General features: G+C 37.1%; 1 protein-coding gene across 8 annotated transcripts in view; it reads left to right on the top strand.

The window, feature by feature from the left end:
- Positions 1-24,535, top strand: part of adgrg6 (adhesion G protein-coupled receptor G6) — a 42,253-nt gene that overhangs the window by 13,007 nt on the left and 4,711 nt on the right. For 2 of the 8 annotated variants that reach the window (XM_016235661.1, XM_016235667.1), the window contains exons 3-29: positions 463-816; positions 2,453-3,073; positions 5,750-5,791; positions 8,099-8,164; positions 9,309-9,377; positions 10,130-10,189; positions 10,292-10,339; positions 10,449-10,499; positions 10,926-10,967; positions 16,196-16,284; positions 16,462-16,514; positions 16,602-16,643; positions 16,773-16,912; positions 17,272-17,386; positions 17,530-17,618; positions 17,696-17,897; positions 18,620-18,785; positions 19,542-19,676; positions 19,814-19,831; positions 20,580-20,699; positions 20,946-20,997; positions 21,106-21,212; positions 21,730-21,857; positions 22,683-22,951; positions 23,087-23,186; positions 23,301-23,584; positions 23,985-24,086. In XM_016235661.1, coding sequence (XP_016091147.1) covers positions 463-816; positions 2,453-3,073; positions 5,750-5,791; positions 8,099-8,164; positions 9,309-9,377; positions 10,130-10,189; positions 10,292-10,339; positions 10,449-10,499; positions 10,926-10,967; positions 16,196-16,284; positions 16,462-16,514; positions 16,602-16,643; positions 16,773-16,912; positions 17,272-17,386; positions 17,530-17,618; positions 17,696-17,897; positions 18,620-18,785; positions 19,542-19,676; positions 19,814-19,831; positions 20,580-20,699; positions 20,946-20,997; positions 21,106-21,212; positions 21,730-21,857; positions 22,683-22,951; positions 23,087-23,186; positions 23,301-23,584; positions 23,985-24,086 — 3,564 coding nt within the window. The remainder of the gene's footprint in view (positions 1-462; positions 817-2,452; positions 3,074-5,749; positions 5,792-8,098; positions 8,165-9,308; positions 9,378-10,129; positions 10,190-10,291; positions 10,340-10,448; positions 10,500-10,925; positions 10,968-16,195; positions 16,285-16,461; positions 16,515-16,601; positions 16,644-16,772; positions 16,913-17,271; positions 17,387-17,529; positions 17,619-17,695; positions 17,898-18,619; positions 18,786-19,541; positions 19,677-19,813; positions 19,832-20,579; positions 20,700-20,945; positions 20,998-21,105; positions 21,213-21,729; positions 21,858-22,682; positions 22,952-23,086; positions 23,187-23,300; positions 23,585-23,984; positions 24,087-24,535) is intronic. The other 6 variants (XM_016235663.1, XM_016235664.1, XM_016235662.1 and 3 more) reach the window with 6 other exon arrangements.

The raw sequence follows: 24,535 nt of genomic DNA, 5'->3' as shown, positions 1-24,535 counted from the left end.
CTTGTCCTGAGGAAGCCACTGCATCTTGAGAAAGTTTAATTGCTCAGCGCTGCTCAATTTGCCAAAAAGTGCTGTGGTTTTTGCTGATGTGCTTTTCGGGACTTCATGAACAGAGGCCATTGTCTCTGAGTCTGTTTTTTTTTTCCATTGAAGTCTTAACATCGGAGAGTTGCCTTGAGGGATCTTAAAGGATATGGTTGGTGACGCTGATCATAAGTCCATGAAATGGTTCAAGATTCTAGGTTGTCTTAATGGGAAAATGGCTCCAGGACTCCTAACAGTAACGTACCATATCTCGATCAAACTTGATATCTGTCTCCCTTCCGTTCTGTTCGTGTCGATGCACTAACCCAACGGCTGTCTAAACACATCTTCCTGTCACCTGACGCCTTTCCTGTCCTTGGCCTCTTCTAATACCTGTCCTTTGGGAGCTAAAGTGACATGTGACCTGTTTGCTTGCAGTAGCACAGAGCTGCCAAAGTAGCGTCAGCTGCAATGTGGTGCTCACCGACTCCCAGGGCTCTCTTACCTCCCCCTGCTACCCCAATGACTACCCACCCAGTCAGGCCTGCAAGTGGACCATACAGGCCCCGACCGGCTTTATAGTGCAGATCACCTTCCTAGATTTTGAGCTCGAGGAAGCGCACGGCTGCATCTATGACCGCATCGTCGTCAGCACAGGCACGAGCGATGCCAAATTTTGCGGCTTAACACCCAATGGACTAACTCTCAACTCCAGTGGCAATGTGATGGAGATTTCCTTTAACTCGGACTTTAGTGTCCAAAAGAAAGGCTTCCATATCAGTTACAAGCAAGGTATGTTTATTGCATGGCGAGCTCTTCACAGCATGTTTATTTATCTAAGATATTTTAATCATTCATGATAGATTTTAAGGGATAATTAAATGTATTAAATTTTTTATTCCTATTTATTTCATAATGTATAATTAAATAGATTTTTTTGTATCCTGTTATGGTTTATTGGATGCTATTAATTATGTTTTGTGGCTTAAAAAAACAGATAATCTTTCCCCAGCGGGACAGTGAAAGCAATTTTTTAATGTAGTGAATAAACATCAGATGTCATAGACAGCAGTATTATCAAGATTATGTTGCTCCGTTTCATATCACAGCTGCTCACTTCATATTGCTTTGCCATTCACGCTATCAATATCATCTCATTGAGTTCTTATGACCACGGTCACAATCGTTTAACTATATTGAGTTATTTATTCAGCACTTCTCTCATTCTCTCAACAAGAGTTTTCAGCCTACAAAATATTCTAATCAATGTTTTTTTTGCTTGTTTTTCAGAAAAAAACAAAAACAAATTCATTTGATTTTGTGACCTATTAAGGCTAGTTTTCAGATATTGCATTAAGTTAATATTTCATGACCACTGGCGTAGTTTTTGCCTCTTTTTCATAAACAAATGAATGCCTGTTTTTGGAACAGAATGATGTGAACATTCTGGTATTATTAGGTAAAGTGTAAAATAATAAAAAAATTTAACTCTGAGGGGAAAACAATAAACTAACATGTAAAATGGTTATATTGGTTTAACTAGATGACGTGATTTTTGTAGATTTTTTTTTGAAAAACAGAAAGAGTTTGGGAAGTCACACTGTATTTATTTAGGGTTGTAATTCTTTTTGTGAACAAAACTACAAATTCCTAGGTGTAGGCTCATTATCAGGTAACAAGGGTGCCTGTATAAATTGACGGACACAGTTATGTTCAATGAAAAAGCGCACACTCCTCTAAAAGAAATAACAGCCTGCAAAAATAACCTTTGTTATGAAGTCAGACAGGTGTGAAGGTACCCATTAGTACCCAGTAGCTTACAGATTTAGACACTGCATTTTCTATTACCTTCCCAGTGAAACAGGTTTGAAATGAAACACGTTTGAGATCAAGCTCATTAGTATTTAGTGTTCAGCAAACCCGTTGCTTGTTCTGTGATCAGTAGCGTCAGATGTCTGGTTATGTCAAAAAGCATCATGAATATAGAGTGCAGGGATCTAATAGTACAACTGGAGGTGTATTTTCCATTCCAAATTGCTTGTGGTTTTTATAGAGAGACTGCCAACAGACACAAACTTCCGCCAATTAAATGAAATGTGTCAGCAAATCTGACTTAAAAGAGGTGTTTTAACATGGGCGAAAGAATATGACTGTCCGGTTTGGAAGAAGTTTAAGAAGCTTACTTAATATAATGTTCCTGACAAACTTGGATGATTTCAGACATTAATGTTTCTCTTCTTTTCTCTTGTGTGTATAATGAAACAGTTACTCTATATTAGCTGATTCTCATTTGAATTTAGTCTGTGTTGTCCTGTTTAGCCAATTTGGAGATCATAAAGAGGTTTGAATGAACCATTTTCTATTCCACAATAACTAAGTGCATGCATTTGCGTCATATTTTAAGATCTAATGTTATTCACTCTTGCAGTGGCAGTGGCACTGAGGAACCAGAAGGTCACAATGCCAAAAAGCAGCAAGAATGTAGTGAGAGTGGCCAATTCAGTCTCCATTCCAGTTCTCACTGCGTTCACTGTGTGCTTTGAGATCGCCCGCACGGCCCAGAAGAGCACAGAGACCATCTTTACCTTGTCTGATGCTGATGGCACATCCATTTTGGCATTTGAGAAGACAGTCAGAGGCATGGAGCTGTTCATCGACAGTTCCTACTGCTCTGTAAACGACCTGCTCACCAGCTCAGACATCACGTCCAGCATGACGCCCATCTGCCTCACCTGGACCAAGTCCACCGGCCTTGTGGCAGTGTACTTTGGAGGCCACTATCGAGCCAAAACCTGCGCAGCCTCTCAGTTTTACACCTTGCCGAGTGGGGGAATCCTCCAGCTTGCAGGAAAGGGGTCAAGCTCGGTCAGTGTGGATGATCAGAATTTGGATGGCTTCATGTACAATTTCCGATTGTGGGATTACACCATGCCCTACTCTGAGCTGTCTGCCCTCACCTGTGATGTCGAGGGAAACGTCATTGACTGGGATCATCGCTTCTGGATTATCCCAGGCAGTTACATGCAGACCGACAGCACTCTCAGCTGTAGTGAGTATATGGTTTCAGTTATATTGTGCGGAAGCTGGTTTATTATAAATTAATAAACGGGAGAGATTAAATTGAGAAGCCATCACACACAACTCAGTGCCTTATAGTTTTGCCCACTAGTACAATTTTCTCAAAGTATGAGATAAATGAAATAATAATCTAATAAAATTAATTTCAAATAAAAACATGTATTTATTTATTTATGTGTTAAATTATAATGTTGAGTTATTATATATTTTTATTATTATTTTTTTTTCAGATTTTCATTGCAAAATGAAAGGCCCCCTTTATGCTTGGCATTGGAATAATCCATTACACAAGATATAAGTAGAACAATTTGTTTGTCTGAATCCTGAATTACTAGTAGTAATCATATCAATTATAGTAAAATGTGTTAAATTATAATGTTGAGTTATTATATATTTTTATTATATTTTTTTTTCAGATTTTCATTGATGCAAAATGAAAGGCCCCCTTTATGCTTGGCATTGGAATAATCCATTACACAAGATATAAGTAGAACAATTTGTTTGTCTGAATCCTGAATTACTAGTAGTAATCATATCAATTATAGTAATTTCAGATTAATTTCACACTTCACAGTAAAAAAATTCAAATATTCAAAAAACAAATTTAGAAGTAAACTTGCTTAAGAAGTAGAAAGTGTTTGAAAATACATAAGCAAATACAGACACATAAGAAAGAAAGGCAAATTGTATTTATTAGAGTACTGTAGTTTTAAACCAACAGAAAAGACTTTGCCAGTCCTGTGATCACAATAAACCCCATACTGTATGTAAATGCACCCAAGATGCATTAAAAACACATTCAGAGGTGGTCAAAGACTGACCACATTCAACAAAGATGTGCATGCTAAATGTTGTTTTGTTAAGTCCACTTGTTTTGTTAAGTCTTTAAAATACAACCACACAAATAATATGTAAGTGCTGTTTTCAATTTTACATAAATAAATGTTATTGTATCACACTGGAGTGTGATACAATTGCACACAAGTGCAATGGATGAAAGGTGAAAATGCTATACAGCTAAAGGGTACCCAGATACTTTCCGGATACAAATGGATGTTAATGCCAAGTTTAAAGGGGCCCATTTCTTGTGCACTTTCTGATCAACTAAAAATGCAGAAAGAATCTTGAGAACCATTTATTATTCCGCTACCTAAGACAGCACTTTAAAAGTCCTTCAAATGCCCTCCAACTCTCAGCGTAGAGGAATGAGCTTTGGGTGGAATAGAGGAAAAGCAGGCATGACTCACATGCATAACAAGCCTCACCAGGGACTGCTTTCTTCCACTTAGTTACTTAGGTTCCTGAAACTCTAGATGCCCAGCACATCAGCAGCCCATGGAAAAAAGTGTCACTTTAAACTATGGTGCCTCAGATCAAAAGCATTAACTCACTCAGTAACGTTCTGTGCCCTAAGACAGATAAAGCCGTATGTCCTGTGTGAACATTTGGTCTGTGTTAGTCTTGGAAGTTATGTTGGAATTATTTTCTCTGGATAACCTGTTAAATCGCCTATATCGATTCCTGTTAAAGGTGTTTCCTTGTCAGGAGGACATCAGAACAGGGAGGGTACTGATTCCTCATCAGAGTTCCTTTAGATAACTGATCATATGCAAATCATTAGCAATGCATTGTCTTTTTATGTTAATATACAGTGGGCTTCAAAGCTCTAAAAATGCTTCTCTTTATTGACAGTTTCTTCATTGCAAATTTTATTATTAACATGAAAATAGTAGGAGTAAAAAGTTTAATTGAAAATATACATGAATGTCTTATTTGATTTGTCCCCCTTTTGCTTTGCTTTGTGTCCATCTTGTGCATCACAAATTAGCTTTTTGATAAAGTAATTAACTAGTGCAGAATCTAAAATATTTCTACTGTATTTAGCCTGCAAAGTCATTTGTTTCTAGTAAAACACCTTTAAAAGAAAAGAACTTGCTTGAGAGGTAAAATTGTGTACACTCTTAAAAATAAAGGTGCTTCAAAAGGTTGGTTCCACAAAGAACCATTCAGTCAAAGGTTCTTTAAAGAACCATCTCTTTCTTACCTTTTTATAATCTGAAGAACCTTCTTTCACCAGAAAAAACCTTTTGTGAAACAGAAAGGTTCTTCAGATGTTAAAGGTTCTTTATGGAACCATTTAGACAAAAAGGTTCTTCTATGGCATCGTGAAGCACCTTTATTTTTAAGAGTGTATGGTAATAAACATGAATGTTTTATTTGATTTGCCCTACTTTTGCTGACGACTGAATGATTTGAAAAGGATAGCCTTGACTGATCACCATCCTGTGCATCACAAATTTCACAAATATATCATAAATAGTGCACAATCTTTTTTCTTATTTGTTTTACATTTATTTGAGTATTTTATCAAAAACTTTTAAACTATTTGGCTCAAGGTTTAATTGGATGTTGAATCCAAGATTTTCAATGTGGACTCCACATTGAGTCTTTGTTTGCTTGTATATACCGTGATTAATGTTTTCAAAGGCTTTTTAATTATCTGTCCATTTCAAAGCATGAAATTGCTTTGATAGATACCGTATGCAATTTATATACATATCCCTGCCATTGGCTGACTTGAATTGAATTATGTGCTTATGCTAACTGTAGTTTGTAAAGGCAACTAATTTCTCATTTTCTTTTGCAGTCTGTTACCCAAATTGCATTCACTTAACAGCTTCAACTAGTGGTGAGTGTACTGCTAACATGCCTAATATGTGCGGAATTGCTTGCTTTGAGCTGTGAAGGTCATGCATGACGTCTACACAATGTCATTCAACGTGTGGCTGTACCTATAGATGCTTTTTGCCCAGTTCTGTAAAATGTCCTGAACTACATATAATGCTCATGTTCTTACTGACGAACATTTGGAAAGCTGATGTTTGTTGGCATATTTATATATTTATACTTATATATTTACTCACTCACATGTCATTTCAAACCGGTATGACTTTCTGTACTTTCTGCTTTTTAAGGACACAAAAGGTTAATTTCTAATATGCCACTGGTTGCTCTCTTCTATTGATGTGAAGTGAGCTGAATGGAAACTGACGCTTCAAGCTTCATAAAGAATGCAAAAAGACCATAAGAAATATCAGCACATCTGATATCAGTCAATATATCAGCTTTGTGAATTTTAAGTTATTATTCACTGAAAATCTTCAATTCTAGTGAGTTGATAACTATTTTGAACATGAGAACCAGATCTGTCCATTTCTAGAATAAATCATTCAGTCTGATATTGTGAACTGGATCACATGATTAACTGAGAAGATCTGATTCCTTCATGAATTATATGTCTTTATGGTATTTTAATGGTGCCTTTTTCATTTTGGAGCTTCGTTATTTTAAAAAGAGTGACCAGAATATTTTTAGAAATGTACCTTTTTGGTGTTCTACTAAAGAACGTCATTCAGGTTTGGGACGAAATGAGGGTGAATAAATGAACTACCCCTTTAATACATTCTTTTGTTCCATTCATTCATTTAGAATATTTGCCATTTTAGTGCTAGACCTATTCCAGGGCATTTTTGCTTTTAGCTAGCTTTTTTTTTTTACCTTGACAGGAGCAGTGCAAGACCCCCTCAGCCCTCTGTAGACAGTTAGACGCTGGAACCTATGACACATAACTATTTCCTTTGCTCAGTTACAACTAGCTGTGCTTGTGATGTTGGCATAAAGTCAAGAGGCCCGTGAAGTTGAGCCCGGAGCAAAACTAATGCTGTCACTAATAAGCATGCTTTTAAAACGCTACCCTCCCCTGTCTTTCCATTGGCTACTCATGTGGTTCCCTCTCATCCTTTGACAAGACCAGTGGGAGACGGCGATCCCACCTTGCATGGAAATGCAGCAGAGAAGCCTGTCCTTAGAACAGCTGAGGTTTTTTCCCCTCAACCTGCCTTTTAACACTGAACTTCAGGATGATCAGAGACTCTGCACTATAACACTAGGCAGTTGTCGCAATGTGACGTCTCCGTTAATAAATTAAAGAGCTCTTAAAGTTATCCTGCTACTTCATTCCTATGATGTGCTATGGATTAGTTCCTCTGTGTAGTTTGACACCTGAATCAAATCATCTTTTTCACAAATGACCTGTGCTCTTAGCTTAAGTCAGAGTTACATTGGATTTGAAAATGCCAAAATAATCAGCTTTTGTTGGAACCAATAGCATTTTAATTTACACGTAGTAAATCCTTTAGCCATCAAGACTCTTAAAAGGTGGAAAATATCAAACAGATCTGGGAAAACCTTTAAAATTTTGGTCCATGCAAAAGGTTTATTGACTTGACTTTTGGTCATCGCTCCAATCCTCAGACGTGGTCTGATGAGGATTTCATTGACAAAAGCTTAACCAATAAATTTGCATTGCAAGTTGAGGTTTTGCTTTTGCGGATTGCCTGGCTTTTAAATTATTTTCAAGATTTGGTGTCTTCATGCGTTCAAGCATGTTGTTTAGACACAGCTTGAGCTTTATGTCAGCGGATGAATTGGAAAGATTTGAAAAGCAAAAGAAGATGAAATTGGTATTTCACACATCCCTAATGGATTTGTGTTGAGAAAAGGTGGCATTCCTGGGCCTCGATCAAACCATCCTGCAGAACATTTCTGTCATTCAACTGTGGCAAATTATTCAATTCCACCTTTGAATCACTCATGTTCAAGTTTCAGTGTGGACATTTTGAGGTCACTTTCCATTGTCAAAGCCCAGAGGAGTGCTGAGAAATGTATGACACTTTTACGATCCAAATCTTGTCCTAAGGTAGACTTGAATTTCTATTTATGGATGTAAAAGAGAGAGAATTAATATTTTTGACAGTGCTTTGGGAATGTCCAAGTCTCTCCATCTCAAACTTGATTCATTTTAGATGTATTTTTGTGCAGCATTTAGATTTTATAGATATTTTTCTTGAATTTTAAATATAACATGTTTTCACAACATTTCAAAACATTTCATTTGTTATAAAATGTCAAATGATCATTTTCAAATCTTTCTTAGGCACTACCATAGCAACTCTTTCCCCGGGAACCACAGGTTGTGCTTCCCCTGGACTTGGCTGCCCAGGTAGGAAGAAATATCCTAATTATAACTTTTCATGCTGAACACATTCCTCAAAACATGTTTTAGATAATTGTTCTAGATAATTAGTTGACCCATTATAAACAAATATTGTCTTTACCTTTTTGACTAATTTATGACTTTGCTTATTTAACATTATTCCTTTGTCTCTTAATTTCATTGCTAGTTTTAACATGAAAGAGTTTAAAATACAACAATTTTCCCTGGAAATTATATGTAATACTTAATTGGCAAGTCTTAGTACTTGCGTAAGCATGACAAACAAAAACAGCTTGCCTTCCGCTCATTAAGACACCCCTGAACTGAATTGGTGGCCAGTAAACGTCTATCATCATCTGGGAGCCATGAGAATCCTCAGGCCTCCTGTCCTTAGTAATGGCCATTAAAGGTCATTGTCCCATGCTTCTTTCCCACTGGTCTACTGAAATTTCATTGCATAATATTCATTCCCATGAAGTACAAAAATGGCATATTCATGCCTGGAGATTTGACAATCTTTCAATAAAGTTTTCTGGTTGAGAAATAAACTTTAATGTCACTCGTCACTGAACTATTATTGTCGTCATCATTTTTTTAATGTATTATGTTTGCAGAAGCAACCTATCATGGAGCTAAAATATCTTTGCATAGAAATCCATATCAGTGTGTATAACTTCTATATAATTGCCTCTTTGAAATTTAACAGTGATTAATTACATATAACTGCTAACTGGCTGTCATATCTGAGGGAAAAAGCATTAAAAATGATTAACTGACTGTGTATTTCTGAGGATACACAAGGTCGAATTTGACCTATTGGGTGTTTATAGAAAATGACTAGAAACGGACAGAAATTTGTGAGGAAAACATGAGAACTACCAAGAAAACATTTCCCTTTTCATTCACATGTGTGACTCAGCAAGGGAAGTTAAAAACAATCATCTGTTGCCCAATTTTTCTTGCCATTAAATAGTTTTAGAACATGTCATGTTTCTCATTTTTGGTTATTCTCTTTTTTTCCATATTCATCTCACGCTATGCTTGTAATGCACACAACTGTTCATTTGCTCCACCAGTTGTTCTTGCATTTTTGGTTTCACTCTAACCTCCATTTAATGCCAGTGTGCCCTTCTTCCATCCCTGCCACCAGCAACATTAACTGTTACCACCGCATCCATTGCCACCACTAACATGATTCCTACTAATGCAACAACCCATGGTAAGCATTCACATCTGTCTTCTCATCATTTTATGCCTGTGTTCCTTTTGTTTCATGAGGGTAATTTATTTTGCCTAATGCAGAACAGGTGGTGGTCAACTCATTTGGAGAACATCAATATTAGCTGCGAAAGTAATGTTCCATTTGCTAATGGATGTGTTCCAGAATGTGTAATGTTTTTTTTAATGCTCAAAAGTAGATTTGAAAAAATAGCAATGAGAATGATTGCTTTATATGGTGAATTGGTTGAATTTTTTTTTTTTTTTTTATATAATCATGTAGGATTGTTTTAAAGTAAACAAGTCTGTCTGGTTGAAATGCTAATTTATGTCATACCATTGCAGTTTACAAGTGATTTAAAAGCTAGTAGACAGTATTAATTCCTTTTAAATGTCATTTCCTCTCTTCATCTTTTTTTTCTTCTAGCATCAAATGATGTAGCAACAATGCAGATTATTGTCTAAATTTAAATTGATTTCAAATGGGGCAGTTTACTGTATATAACTGTGGATAGTTTCCCCAAAAAATAAAAATTCTGTCATTATTTATTCATCTTTGTGTTGTTGAAATGATGACATAAATTGTATTTACTATATGCCATCTTTTTCTTCACTGGTATATTCAAAGTCAAATATATATCTACATTTTTAAAATAAGGTTATGAAGCAGATAACCTAGTAGATATTAGTTTTATCATTTTAAAGATGGATGCATGCCAGTAGAGCTCATTATCTCTGTATTTTCTTCATCAGCTCTTACTACTACTCTTTCATACACATCTACTTCTAGCATGCCTCTAACCACAACTTCTGGTAAGCACATATCTAGGTTTCCTACTGTTTTATATTCTGTTTAATGAGGTATGATAAATGCCCTCACTAATACATGTGCGCGGCTCTGCTTCTTTGTACCAGCGCTAGCTCTACTCACACCAACTACTAGTGCTAAAACAACTACTACTGGTAAGCTAACAGTTACTGAGTAAAAGATTTAGCCATTAATATACATGTATGCTGTTTCATATTGCCTTACTAACCAAACCTATAACGTGTCTGTGTGTGCCATCATTAGCACCAACTACATCACCTTTAATCCAATCTAACCCGCCACCCATCAACCCTGGTAAGACATCACTTCTACAAAAGATGTATTATCAAATGCCAATTTTATTAGCTAAATTACTCCGTATTGTCTAGAATCTGCTTTTACATCCATTTGATTGTATGTTTCCAATACCCAATTAATACAGATTTAAGTTTATTTGATGTAATGTAAGACTAGATATGTAAAATGTTTGTGGCATTTGGACACTTAATGTCCTGTTACCTGCAATATTTAAAAAAATATGTATTTTGGATAAAATAGTTAAACATTGTTTTGGCAGATACCTTGCATTGTCCAATAAAAATAAAAAAGACCAATAAACAGAAAACATTTGCATGGCAGTATATGGACCCTTGTCTCATGTCCTCATGCATAGCTTTACTCTATGTGTGTTCATTTTCCTAAACCATTCATCAGTCATTTAATACGTTCATTCATCTGCAGCTGCTGCTACTAACTCACCTCTGTCCAACCGCAAAACCAATGGTAAGCCAAACCTGTTATCTCATGTCATAAATGGCTTGCTTGTGCTTACCAGGGGATGTCACTGCTAAACTTTTACTTGTATGGGCAGAATGGGAACTGCTAGCTTGTTTAAATGGGAACGGAAATTAAAACGATTGGTTAATTGCTCTGAATTTTCCTGGGTGCAGATGAAAGGCCTCTTACCTATTTTTTATGCATGGTTTGTATACTTATCGAATATTAGAATGTTCAGAATTAATTGTATAAATAAACACCATTCTAACTCTAATTTGTCAAGTGTGTGGTGTGATTAGCTTGTTTTTGTTTTCCAATTTGGACTTGACTTCTACCTCCTGTATGTATCTGTTAGAATCTTTCTTGTATTTGTATCTTGTAAATCTTTTTGTATTTTTTTCAGGTCTTAGCAGTCTTTAAACACTTACCTTCGCTCTTCTCTTTCATTGCATATTCTTAAATTCCCTAAATGTGTTCAACTAAAAACTTTTCTTGGCAGCCAACCATCAGTTCTCTACTGTTCTCTTGCTTTTAGCAAAGCTACATTTTAAAATTAACTACCATTTTTATTCTTTTACTTTGTGCATAGCACTCTGTGTACTTTAATATAATCTATTTTATAATTAATGGCTTATTTATGATGCTAATATTATCTTTCTATCCTTTATTCTGCACTAACAGTAGCATTGCTTTCCAGACAGATTTCCTGAAAAATCCTGTGTTTCTGCTTTTTTCTGCTTTCTTCACAGTCACCAGCATTGTGTCAATGACTGGATTATGTTTGTGCTTTATTTCAAACAGTCATTGTGCTAACTTCTATATTGTTTTTAGAATGTTTTTTTTCCAGGTTGGTTTTCCAGTATATTGTTCTGTTGTATGGTGTACTGTATATCTACAAAGATAAATAATAGCCTGCTCTGACCTCTTCATTTTTTTATATCTGCAAAGATAAATAATAGCCTGCTCTGACTTCTTCATTTTTACCAAATCCGGGGGATCCTCTGCTAAATAATTGAGCTGGAGCAGAAAAAGAGAGGGCTGCATTTTTGTGGTCACTACTGCGGTTTACTCCTCGCGCTGAGACTCCGTCCACTAGCTCTCCCCCTGCTAGGCCTCTTGTTGCTCCTGCTCCCCGGGGCCCCAAAACATCACTCGGCTTCATCTCCACACCCCTCATCTGGCCCGTGAGGAAGAAAGTTGAGGCTGCCGTCACTCGACCACACAAACGTCCCACAATCCATCTGACCAAGCCGCCTGCCCAACCGACAATAAGCATGACGAATGAATCCCACTTGCCGAAAACGTCTACAATGGCCCCCGTTGCCAAGAAAACAGACTCTACAGGCATGAGGCCAGCCTATCCCCAGGTGACGCCTCCGTGGCAATCAGACGCTCACAATCAGAGTGAAGACTTTGAGTCTTTCCAGGTGCCATCACACAGTAATCGTAAGAACAAGCCACTAGCTCCCCAACTGGTCCTGAGCGATAGTGACGAGAACAGCACGGAGATACTTGAGTACCCATCTGGTTTTGGCCCGGAGGCATTTTTTTACGACATTGACTTGGATGATGATGTCTTCAGCCTGTTCGACTTTGATTCCACCTACTCCCTGGATGAAAGCTTAGCCACTGCCATCCCCCATAACATGTCTTTCTTAGAGGTAGAAAGTGTGCCTACTGTCAACACCACGACTTTTGGACCTGTGAGACAAGCTGTTAGCAAACAGGAACATTTACATAGTCGGTCAGACCTTAGTTTACCCTGGGCTATGTCAGAGCGGCAGGAGACAGACGGCAGCTGGACACTTATCCCATCTCCCACCATGTCTCCGGTAGGGACAGGTGTGCAAATGATCCAGCTTGAGCTCAAGAGTCTCTCTGACCAAACAGCAGCATGGCCAGAGCGGTCGCCCACACAACTAGTCAATATAAAGCTAACAAGCACTGTGCCTTGGGGCCTCTCGGAGGCAACTGCCATCGAGGACACCTTTAAAGATGCGCAACACGGTCAGAAAAAATCCACCGTCGAGCCCACAACGGTTACACATGACCAGATGGAAACTTTAGCAGAGGGTTATGGCAGGACAAGCTTTCGAGAACCTGAGTACAGTCTTGCTGATACCACCCCTTCCTATTTTTCATCAACCTCCCAACAGAGCTCTTTCAACAATCTCCCCGATCAAACTATTTTACTCATAGAGCCTTTGGCAGCGAGCCTTCTCGTTCCACAAGGCAGCTATTCCCTCACAACAGAGACACTGTTGGACACTGTTATCTCCTCTCTCGCTTCTTCTCATAGTGTCGAGCCGGTGGCTGGACTGCTTATGGATTCAACCCGCAGTGCTGCCACTCTTATTGAGCCCCTGAATTCGATGCCTACTGCAGGAGTTCAAAGTGATTCCTTAATGACAGAGGCCATCAGACCAAGTCTATTGTCTTCTTGGCCTCACACTGATGTTTTCCCATCTCTGACACCTGGCTCAGCCCAAAGTCTCTTTATCTCTGATGCCAAAAACAAAGCTGACCTGGTTTTACCCTCAATGAACAATCAATTCATCCTCTCTGAAAACCCACAAGCTGTTGACTCCAGCCAATTCCCAACTCGCAGTGTTCTCACTGCTTATCCAGGCATCACAAGCAGCATTTCTACGTCAATAGTGGGTAGCCGGTCCAAATTAGATTCACCTCTGGTGCTGAAGCCGTCGCGTGTAAACAGATTGCCAGAGACCCTTTTCAGAGGCTTAAGCAGGCAAGGCGATGTTAATCCTTCAGAGGCTGATCTGAGGGACTTGTCACATATGCCTCATATTTCTGTTAGCGCAAGTTCGGAATTACCATACGGTTCTGTGGTGGGCCTGACAGATGAATGGAGAGGTGCTCAGTCTTCACCCCTTAATTCAGATTCCCAAATGAAAGTGGAGAAGATAGATGTGTCGCCCACATTCAGTTTATCCTCCCACAACTTTGGCTCAGAACATGGCATGGCCACGTCAGCATGGTCGGACTACTTCAAAGCCAATTGGGAGAGTTCCCAAATTTCATCAACTGAAATCTTTCCCTCGATTTTGTTCAATTCAATAAGCAAGAATGGACCAGATGAGGCCTCACCTTATGAAACCAAATTCAGGTATCAATCAGAGACAATGGACATTTCTAACTTCATAGAGCCTGGCAATGTCCTTCCTTCTCAGTCTAAAGGAGAGGTTTATCATGATGGATTTGTTATTTCTGGTGCATATGGTCGAGTAAGTCCAACCCACAAATACATTGAAGCCACAACTTCATGGCTTCTCAACACAACATCTTCTCTAAATGCCTCAGAAGTCTCTAAGTCATTTAACAAAAACAGTACACACGACTCTGTTGATTCTCATAGTAATTTTGCACACGTGACCACTATGAGGCATGCAAAAACTATTCAAGATTATGAATTGCTTAGAACAGATATACACACATTTGAATCATTGTCGGCGAACGTGCCACACACTCATGCTCCTTTGCAAATGACTATGACTGGTGCAGATATGTCATCTCAGACCCCGCCAGATCCTGCTTTTCATCTGTTTTCCACATTTACAAGTAGCACGCCATCAGAACTTGCCTCCGTTCCAGTCATCCAACCCTCCAAATCAATGGATATCTCAAGCAGCCACAGTGAAGACCTGCTGGACACTAAACATGTCCACTCCTCAACAACAAAGCGGCCATTTTGGGCCAAGAATGAATCAGCAAACCCCTCCAGTCACGACCACAATGCGCTCGTTGTTCAGCCCACCACCACAGATAGCGAGACGCAGTCGTCTCTAGCTATTGATGGCCAGTCTTTTGTCCGCACAAATCGCACGGTCGACACCCCAACCAACGGAGTCAGCGCAGGTTTTGGATCTGTGCATACTAGTGCCACCAATGGGACCACTACAGACCCTCATGAACTGGCCCCATGTCCATGTAAAGCTCCCTTTCATATTACATGTCTGTGTGGACTTTCAACCGGGAACAGTATGTTTTCCAATAACAATCTATATCTTAGAAAGAGAAAGAGCTTCTTTTATTGCTGAATCTTGACTTTCTGAGCAAGTGATCATAGAATGATGGTTGTTCAATTTGGGGGGAAAATCAGTCGTCTTGGTGTGCAAATAAAAAAATTTTTATTCCTTGTGATTTACTAGAAGTAGTAAGATATTAACAATAGCCAGTTCTGACAATCATTGAGTTTCAAGGCTCTTCATGTACTGGCAGTTACTCGCTCACTCAAATTGAGCACATAGGTCTCTTGTAATTATCCAGATTTGTATCATTCTTCCTTCTTAGGAGACTGCTTTATTTAATTATTTATTTTACATTGAACTGTTCAGCCTTACTTTCAGTAATTTTCACACTGATGATTTTGAGAGACTACCTGGGGTGCGGAGTGAAAATACAGTGTTATATAAGAAAGCTCTCTCATATTTTCAATTTGTGGAAATAGTAGAATGATGGTTGTTCAATTTGGGGGGAAAATCAGTCGTCTTGGTGTGCAAATAAAAAATTTTTTATTCCTTGTGATTTACTAGAAGTAGTAAGATATTAACAATAGCCAGTTCTGACAATCATTGAGTTTCAAGGCTCTTCATGTACTGGCAGTTACTCGCTCACTCAAATTGAGCACATAGGTCTCTTGTAATTATCCAGATTTGTATCATTCTTCCTTCTTAGGAGACTGCTTTATTTAATTATTTATTTTACATTGAACTGTTCAGCCTTACTTTCAGTAATTTTCACACTGATGATTTTGAGAGACTACCTGGGGTGCGGAGTGAAAATACAGTGTTATATAAGAAAGCTCTCTCATATTTTCAATTTGTGGAAATAAGTTTTTACATTTTATCATATTAGGAGTCTCCTAAGAAAAGTCTTGGCATGGTGTAGTTAATGCATTATAAAGTAGTGCAGCACTAACAACTCAAGATACATGAGAGCCATCTTGTGATAGAAGTGCAGCATAGCAGTAGATCTCAAAACCAGGTTTTTTTTTACTGCCAGATATTCTATACTGAATTAGTTTTTACAACACTTTGGATCGATTTGATCTAGAAGATCTATCTTGAGAGCACATTTGTTTCAAAATTGCTAATTACTAAGATATGTATTTTATTACTATTACATAACTACTGCTATGCAACACAGGAAAAAGTGAATTAAGCAAAGTGTGTTTTGATTGATAACTAAAAAAGTACCATATTCTCCTTTTACAGAGGATATTTTCTACAGAATATCCTTAGTGGTGATTGATGAACAAGCAAACACCCCAGACAGGGATGCTAAGACGATGATATATCAATGGGTACATTTATATTCGTTAATTTTATATATATATATATATATATATATATATATATTTGTTTTGTTTCACTGTTTTAAAAATCTATTAATGGATATTAAGATAACTGATAATTGTATTCATTTTGAATTCTTTCTAAACATGCTACTGCTTACTAATCAATTTCTGTGATTTTTACAGCTCAATCAAACATTTCAAAACTGGATCTACAGAGTTTATGTTGATAGTGTCAGGTAGGATTCTTTTTTAAGTTTAAATAAACATCTCTTTATTTTATTTAATGATAATTGTTTGCAATCTTACTCTCATCCCTTTTTCAGTCTCCAACCTAACACTGTTCTCTCAAGGGCCACAACTATACGGTAAAACAGTTGCAGACTTTTAATAGTTGGTCTGATTTTACTAATATAATAGTAACTATGTTTCACAATATTTCGTTTCCAGTATTTTTGATGTCTAAAAGATATGATGTGATGTTGCATTCTTCTCAGACAAACCTACATGGCCCTGTTGGTGTATAAGAATACCACTGATGCAAGTCTGGCAGAACCAGAGATTGAGAACATATTGAGAAGTGCCCCTGCAATTGGAAATGGCTTGATATTGGATGGTGTGACTGTGAACTTAATGGGTATGGCATGCTCCATATTGTTCAATTTCAGTAGCCCTGTACTTGCAAACTGCTAAAGAAAAAAGCATTGATGTAAATTCTTACTAATTATTGTGATCTCCTTTTAAAATGTGATATGGTGGTTTTCTTGAACGCTTATTGCTTCCAGCATCAAGCAAGCAGGTTTTAGTTGTCAAAGCCATAATGTGATTTTAAACATATTTTCAAAAGGATTATTCATGTCTTAAGAGTAAAACTTTTTAATGTACTCAGTACATCTTTTAAGGAAGGATGGGTATTTTCAGAAACATGGCTCCTCTTTAAAGAAACATTTATAAGTGAATCCTTTTGATTTAGTTTCTGTGTTTGTTTTACTTAAGAAAACTGCCAGGCCGAGGACTTCCCATTCCACTACAGATGGCCAGAGAGCAGACCCACTGTCACCCAGTATGTCCCCTGTTTCCCTTACAAAGAGCAAAACGCATCCAGGACTTGGTGAGTAAATGCTGATAGCTTCTGATCTAGATGCAAATGCAAATGAATTTTCTAATTAAAGCAGTTATAGCCAGCAATCATGTTTTAGCAGGTATGTTAGAAAAATCTATTTAATATTTTGCGTTTGTTTTTCCACTCTTTAGTATGATTAGCCAGTATAATTATACATCATATTGGGCCCTACCGGACCGTGGAAACTGCACTAATATAACAAGCATTTCAGTTTCACAAGGTAGGTTCTGATCCACATTGCACACATTACTCTGAAATCGAAACCAAATTTAATCATTCTTATTTTGAATTCGCCAGAGAATGCAATGGAAGTGGCTGTGCAGCTCGCTGACATCACCAACAATGAACTCTCTAAGGAGGAGGTGACACAGGTTGTCTTCAAGGTGAATGAGCTTGTGAACATAGCCAAAATCAATGCCACCCTGGCCAGCACTGTGGTCACGATCATCTCCAACGTCATGATCAGCTCAGAGGCCGCTCAAAAGGAATCCTCAGAGACGTATGTACCTGTACACTAGAAAATGAAGAGTTTTCAGAAATTATAAAATGAAGGAAATGCTTTGCATAAATTTTTTTAGTTGGATACATTTAATTAAATATCCTGACTAAACATCAAATGTCCAGTTGTCATCTGCACTCTTAAAAATAAAGGTTCCAAAAGGGAGTTTTCATAGCAATGCCATAGAAGAACCAGTTTTGGTTCCCCAAAGAACCTTTCAGTGAACAGTTCTTAAAAGAACCTTTTTTCTTAGCGTGAAGAACATTTTAATAATCTAAACTAAAGAACCTTTTGCCACTGTAAAGAAACTTTTGTGGAAGAAAAAGGTTCCATGGATGGTAAAGGTTCTTTGTGGAACCATTGATGCCAATAAAGAACCTTTATTTTTAAGAGTGTGGCATCATTTTAACAATTTTCTGTTTATAGTCAGTAAGTCTAAGATTTCTTACACTGTATACGCTTCTGTGGAAATTATTCCCTTTATTTGCGGTTTTGCGGTTTTAAATGGCTATATATGGTTCAATATTACATTCTTCTCACTACATATTATTTGAAAACAAAGCATTCTATTTTTTTACACTATTGCTTGAATCTCTCAGAAATGTCTGTATCTTATCCATCCAAATGTTTTCAGTTTCAGTGAAGGGTCTTCTTGTATGTTCAGTCTGGAAGTTTTTTAATCTTCTCATCTGAGCCTCTTGTTTTTGTATCGACATGATCAGAGCTCTCAAAGCAGTGGATAAACTGCTACAGAAGATTGAGTTTGATGGACCCTTACTAACCATCACATCCAAATATCTGGCTGTTGGAGTTTCTGCTCTCAACATCAGCAATTTTAATGGGACCACTTTCAGTGCGTTTATAGCCACAAACACAACAGACCCTCAGGTAAATGTCCATCAAAAATGTTCACCTCTCTGCTACATGTCTTTTGATGTGACATGCATGTATATTTGAACATGTACTGCGCACAAAATTTGATTAAGACTTCCTCAGGAAGGCTGCCCAAACATTTTAGCTGTATTTTTGGCTGCCCAAACATTTTAGCAGTAAAGTTTTAAAGTAATCGTTAGCAATTAAAGCAGTGTAATGAGAGGTGACGTGTATGGACCATGCCCAGAGGTTGCACCCATTGATTAAGAGCCAACGTTTCCTGGAAAGTTGTGGGAGGAAAAAGCAACATTGTACAGTTTGAGAGTGACTCAGACAATGACACATTTCTCTCTTCTCTGGGCATGAGTGTCAGAATGTATATTTTTGCAAGTATTTAAGTGGGTTTTCTGTATTTTTAGCTTACTCAAGTTTAAGTTGTTGTAATTTTGTGCCATTTTGTATGTTTATAGTTGAAGTTTAACTCAATCATTGAAACTATTTAAGGGATTTTAAAGAATAAAAAATACAAATTAGCCTACCAACAGTTTAGATTATCACCTGAAGGCTCCGTTTCAGGGCAGTCTTAAGTTAACCATTTTTATATCTCCAAGAGTGCATCATTTGGTTATTCAACCCGAGTCTGCCTGGATTCATTACCACTTTATTCTGGCAGAGGGCGCCGTAACCTCTTCAAATGCAGTTACACACATGTAGCTCTTATACCCTTAATACACACATTATCGTATAATATTAGTAACTTTTTCTCCTCAGATTGATTTTGAGTCAGAAGCCCAGAATGCTTTGGCTGTGGTCACTCTGCCTCCAACACTACTGCAGAACTTGAGTAATTCACATAGAGTGTCCAGAATAAACTTCATGTTCTTCAGCAAGACAGGACTCTTTCAGGTGAGAATGAACCAGTTTAGCTTTTTTTATTGTATATTTTTTTTCTAAATGAAGTATTCTATGGTCCATTCTCATATTAAAATATGGCTGTAGAACAATATAATATTGATAATTCTTATTGATATTTCTGTTAATAGCACTTTGGATCATTCATGGTACGGTAATGAATCTCTGGACGTTTTCTCTGTGCTGCATAAACTAACTTCTCAGAATAAACTCAAAATTTTGCATTAAACAGTGTAACACACACTACCATTCAAACTTGTTTGGGGTCAGTAAGATTATTTTTTTTAAAGAAATTAATACTTTTGTTAAGCAAGAATGTGTTAAATTGATCAAAGGTTAGTCTTTTGCATTGTTACAAAATATTGCTATTTTAAATAAATGCTGTTCTTTTAAAATGTATTATTTGAAGAATACTGAAAAAGTGTATCACAGTTTCTTAAGCTCCTAATCAGTATATTAGACTTATTTCTGAAATATCATGTGACACTAAGGAATGCAATGACTGCTGAAAATTCAGCTTTGCCATCACATAAGTAAATGACATTTTAAAATAGAAAACAGTTCTTTTTAATTATAATAATATTTAACAATGTTATTGTTTTTTTGCACTGTGATAAAAAAAATGCAGCCTTGATGAGCTTATTAAAACTTAGTAAATAAATATTTAAAAAATCATTCCCAAACATGTGACCTGTATGTCATGAATTTTAATTAACATATGTATCTAATGATATGTTTCTTATTCCTTGAATGCATCTTTGGTCACTTACTAATAGCTAACAAAAGTTATATATTCTGTCCATACTTACAAAAATTGAGGTGTAATGTCTGACTCCCCCTAAAACTAAGATGAGCAGATTTGTCCTGAGTCTGACAATCTGTTACATGTCTTCACAGGATCGGCAAAGTAACGGCATGTCCTTGAACAGCTATGTGGTGGCTAGCAGTATTGGCAACTTCACAATCAAAAACCTGCAGGATCCTGTCAAAATAGAGATTGCCCATCTTGAGTACCAGGTATTCTGCTTTTTTGATTTATTGAAAATGTAATGTATTACCAGTTTTGGTAACTGGTATTTTTGCAGAAACTAAGGATTTGGTGAAATATTTTTTTTGAGTAATTACAGTAGCCATTCATTTTATTAGTTTAACCTTCCCATCAATGAGGTTTCAAAGCAGTAATTTTCTTCCAAAAAATTATTTGTTCAAGCTAACTGGAACAATGGTGTCTAACACATCTTAATGTGTCTGTCTGTCCTCCAGAGAGATCCAAAGCGTCTTTGTGTGTTTTGGGATTTCAGCCTCCAAAATGAGGGTAAAATAAATGATTTATTTGGCCACTGTTAAAGCATTAAAACAGTCCCATAGGAGGCTGTACGTATAGACTAACAGTATTCATATAATATCCATTTGTCTCCATTAGATCGCACAGGGGGCTGGAACAGTGAAGGCTGCGAGGTCAGTCCGGAGTCCAACAGCAACAGGACCGTCTGCTTGTGTAATCACCTCACACACTTTGGCATTCTAATGGTGAGATTTGTGGGATTGGCAACAAAATGACCCAACAGAGCGGTTTCATGTATTAAGCCAATATGGCAGACTGAAGCAAAGTCGATGCGTTGTATATGTCATCTAGAGTGGCTAACCATCCCTGAAACAGACAGGGACAAATAGTTGGCGAATAGTTAATTAAGAGGCTTCACTCTAATGTAGAATTGAAGTTTGTAAAAAGACTTTGCACGCTTATTTTATTAGGTGCACTTTATTCTTGTTGCACCAGTGAGTAATTTAAATGTAGAATTATACAAAAGATATCAGTGGCATTGTAGAAATGATTTATTCACAGGTATAATAAAACAGCAATAATAGAATAAAACTGCTTTTTTAACTATTAATTTCTTTGTGTAAAATTTGTTTGAGGAAATACATCCTTATCTATGGACTGGTTTTTCATATTTCAAGAATTGTCACTGATAACTAAACACTAATGAGACTCTTGCATCGCTGATCAGTGTCATTATTGATTAACCTTACTTTTGTCTTTTAGGACATCTCTGGAGCTTCTGCACAGATAGATGAGAAGAACAACAGGGTTCTCACCTTCATTACCTATATTGGCTGTGGCATTTCAGCCATTTTTTCCGCAGCAACACTTCTCACGTACATCGCTTTTGAGTGAGTGTCCTTCAGCATCTGACTAGAGAAGAAAAACAATGCATCTTTGATCTACGTAATGGAAAAAAGTTACAGCTTTTACATTTTCTCACCCACATTTTTAAGCATGTTTTTTTAATGATACATTGTGAAATAATACATTTGGCTTTCCATTAACAACTATTAAAATTCAGATGTTTTCTCAAAGAATGTCTTCAGCTCCGCCCAACTCAATGTCCAGTTTAGGCTGCACCCATCCTAATTATTTACCATAAAATTGGGATGCTTGTTACTAAGATCCAATGATTCTAATTTGGAAAAAAAATTAAGGACATATTAAATTTATCAAAAGTGAAAGTAAAGACTTACATTGTTACAAAAAAATGTCTATTTCCAAAAAAATGCTGTTCTTTTGAACATGCATTCATCAAAGAATCCTAAAAAAATAGTTTGCATGATTTCCACCAAAATATTAAGCAGCACAACTATTTTCAGCTTTGATAATAATAATAAGAACTGTTTCTGTTTTAATATATTCTAAAATGTAATTTATTGGTATGACAAAGCAAAACTTTCATCAGTTTCAGTGTCGCACGATACTTCAGAAATCATTCTAAAATGCTGATTTGGTGCTCAAGAAAAAGTATTTCAAATTACAATAAATGTTTCAGAATATTGCTGTTTTACTGTATTTTTGAACAATTAAATGCAGCCTCTGTGAGCATGGTTTCTTTGAAAAGCCTGAAAAAAATCTTACATATCCCAAACTTGGGAATAATAGTGTAAATGACTAATGGTGCAATGGAATTGGAAAGACTCACTGTTTTCATTGATATAAATCTATAGGAAGCTGCGGCGAGACTATCCCTCTAAGATCCTGATGAATCTCAGCACATCACTGCTCTTCCTCAACATGGTGTTTCTTCTGGATGGCTGGTTGGCCTCATACGACATTGAGGGATTGTGTGTGACAGTGGCTGTTTTTCTGCACTTTTTCCTCCTCACTTCCTTCACCTGGATGGGCTTAGAGTCCATCCACATGTACATTGCCCTGGTCAAGGTCTTCAACACCTACATACGGCGATACATCCTCAAGTTTTGCCTCGTAGGATGGGGTAAGTGCTACATTAAGTAGTTTTTCCTTTTGATAGTTTGCCATGGATTTTTTTGTATCCAGTGTTCAATATAGTACACAATCACTCTGAAGAAGTGTTGAACATAATAGTAAGAAGATCTGACTGCATTTTCAGGTGTCCCTGCTTCAATTGTTGGCATTGTGTTGGCTGTGGGCAAAAATTCTTATGGAAAAAACTATTATGGAAAAGGAGAGAATGGACAGGGCACAGAATTGTAAGTTTGGTCGAAGAAATTCAAACTGACCATTATTTTATAGCTGTGAAAGAAGTAGCCTATTTTAGTTCCTTATCCTCATTCTGTTGGTTTTCCTGGTCTTTCCATCTGTAGCTGTTGGATTCATAGTCCGGTGGTATTCTACGTGACATGCGTGGGCTACTTTTCCATGATATTCCTGATGAATGTTGCCATGTTCATCGTGGTCATGATCCAGATCTGCGGGCGTAACGGCAAGCGCAGCAACCGAACACTTCGAGAGGAGATCCTACGTAACCTGCGTAGTGTGGTCAGCCTGACTTTCTTGCTGGGCATGACCTGGGGCTTTGCTTTTTTCGCCTGGGGTCCAGTCAGCCTGGCCTTCATGTACCTCTTCTCCATTTTCAACTCCCTACAGGGTTGAAGTAAATTTTTGTTGCCATATTTGTTGTAAATACCTGAATTTTTTTTTATTTAAAAAAAAAGTATATTTATTTACTTTTTATAATAAAATTTAAATGTTAATGTAGTTTAAAATCCCAATTTTGCCTTAAGAGTTAATATCATTAAAAAGCTGCTTGTAGCACCACACTTTGCCGAAACCCAGGATCGAACCAGGGACCTTTAACGCTCTCCCAACTGAGCTATTTCGGCCAATACGGGGTCTGGTTTGTAATTGTGTAGTTCTGTATGCGATCCGCTAAAGGTCGCTTTGATATTGTTGGTTGCTTATTAAACGTGAAATACAACTCATTTTAAAAATAGCTTGTTGGTTTGTAATCAGAAAAGATTAAGGAGTGTAATTTTTTTTTTCAACAGGATTATTCATATTTGTGTTCCACTGTGCCCTGAAAGAAAATGTACAGAATCAATGGAGGAGGTACTTGTGCTGTGGAAAGTTCCGCTTGGCAGATAACTCGGGTAAATTTAGTTAGTATTATTACTGATATTTTGAATGAATTATGTTTTTCTGGGATTTTTTTTGGTCAACTACCATGTGTCAGAAAACTATACAGAGGAAGAATCATATATTCAATCACATTCCATGAAGTAATGCCTAACATAATTTAGTTAAAATTAGTTGTTTGAATGCTGGAGCATTGTATACTTCTCCTGTTGCACATGGGCACACACACTGCATTTGTGCTTATACTTTTTTAAATTTTTTGCCTCATTTTTTTATATCATTTCTTTTTCATAGGCATATTGGACTGTGCTGTGACTATATCTTTAGGTGCTGAATTCCTGAGGCTTTTGTTGCACTCAGAATGTGTGTTTCAGTAAAGCCCAGCTTTGGAGACTTTTTTTGCCCCAAGTATCACAGAACTATTGTTAATAAATGTTAGGACCATGAGAGGCCTTAGCTGGTC

This window comes from Sinocyclocheilus grahami, unplaced genomic scaffold (genome assembly GCF_001515645.1).
Source record: "Sinocyclocheilus grahami isolate Dianchi unplaced genomic scaffold, SAMN03320097.WGS_v1.1 scaffold473.1, whole genome shotgun sequence".
Lineage (NCBI taxonomy): Eukaryota > Metazoa > Chordata > Actinopteri > Cypriniformes > Cyprinidae > Sinocyclocheilus > Sinocyclocheilus grahami.
This window is presented reverse-complemented; position numbering and strand designations above follow the sequence as displayed.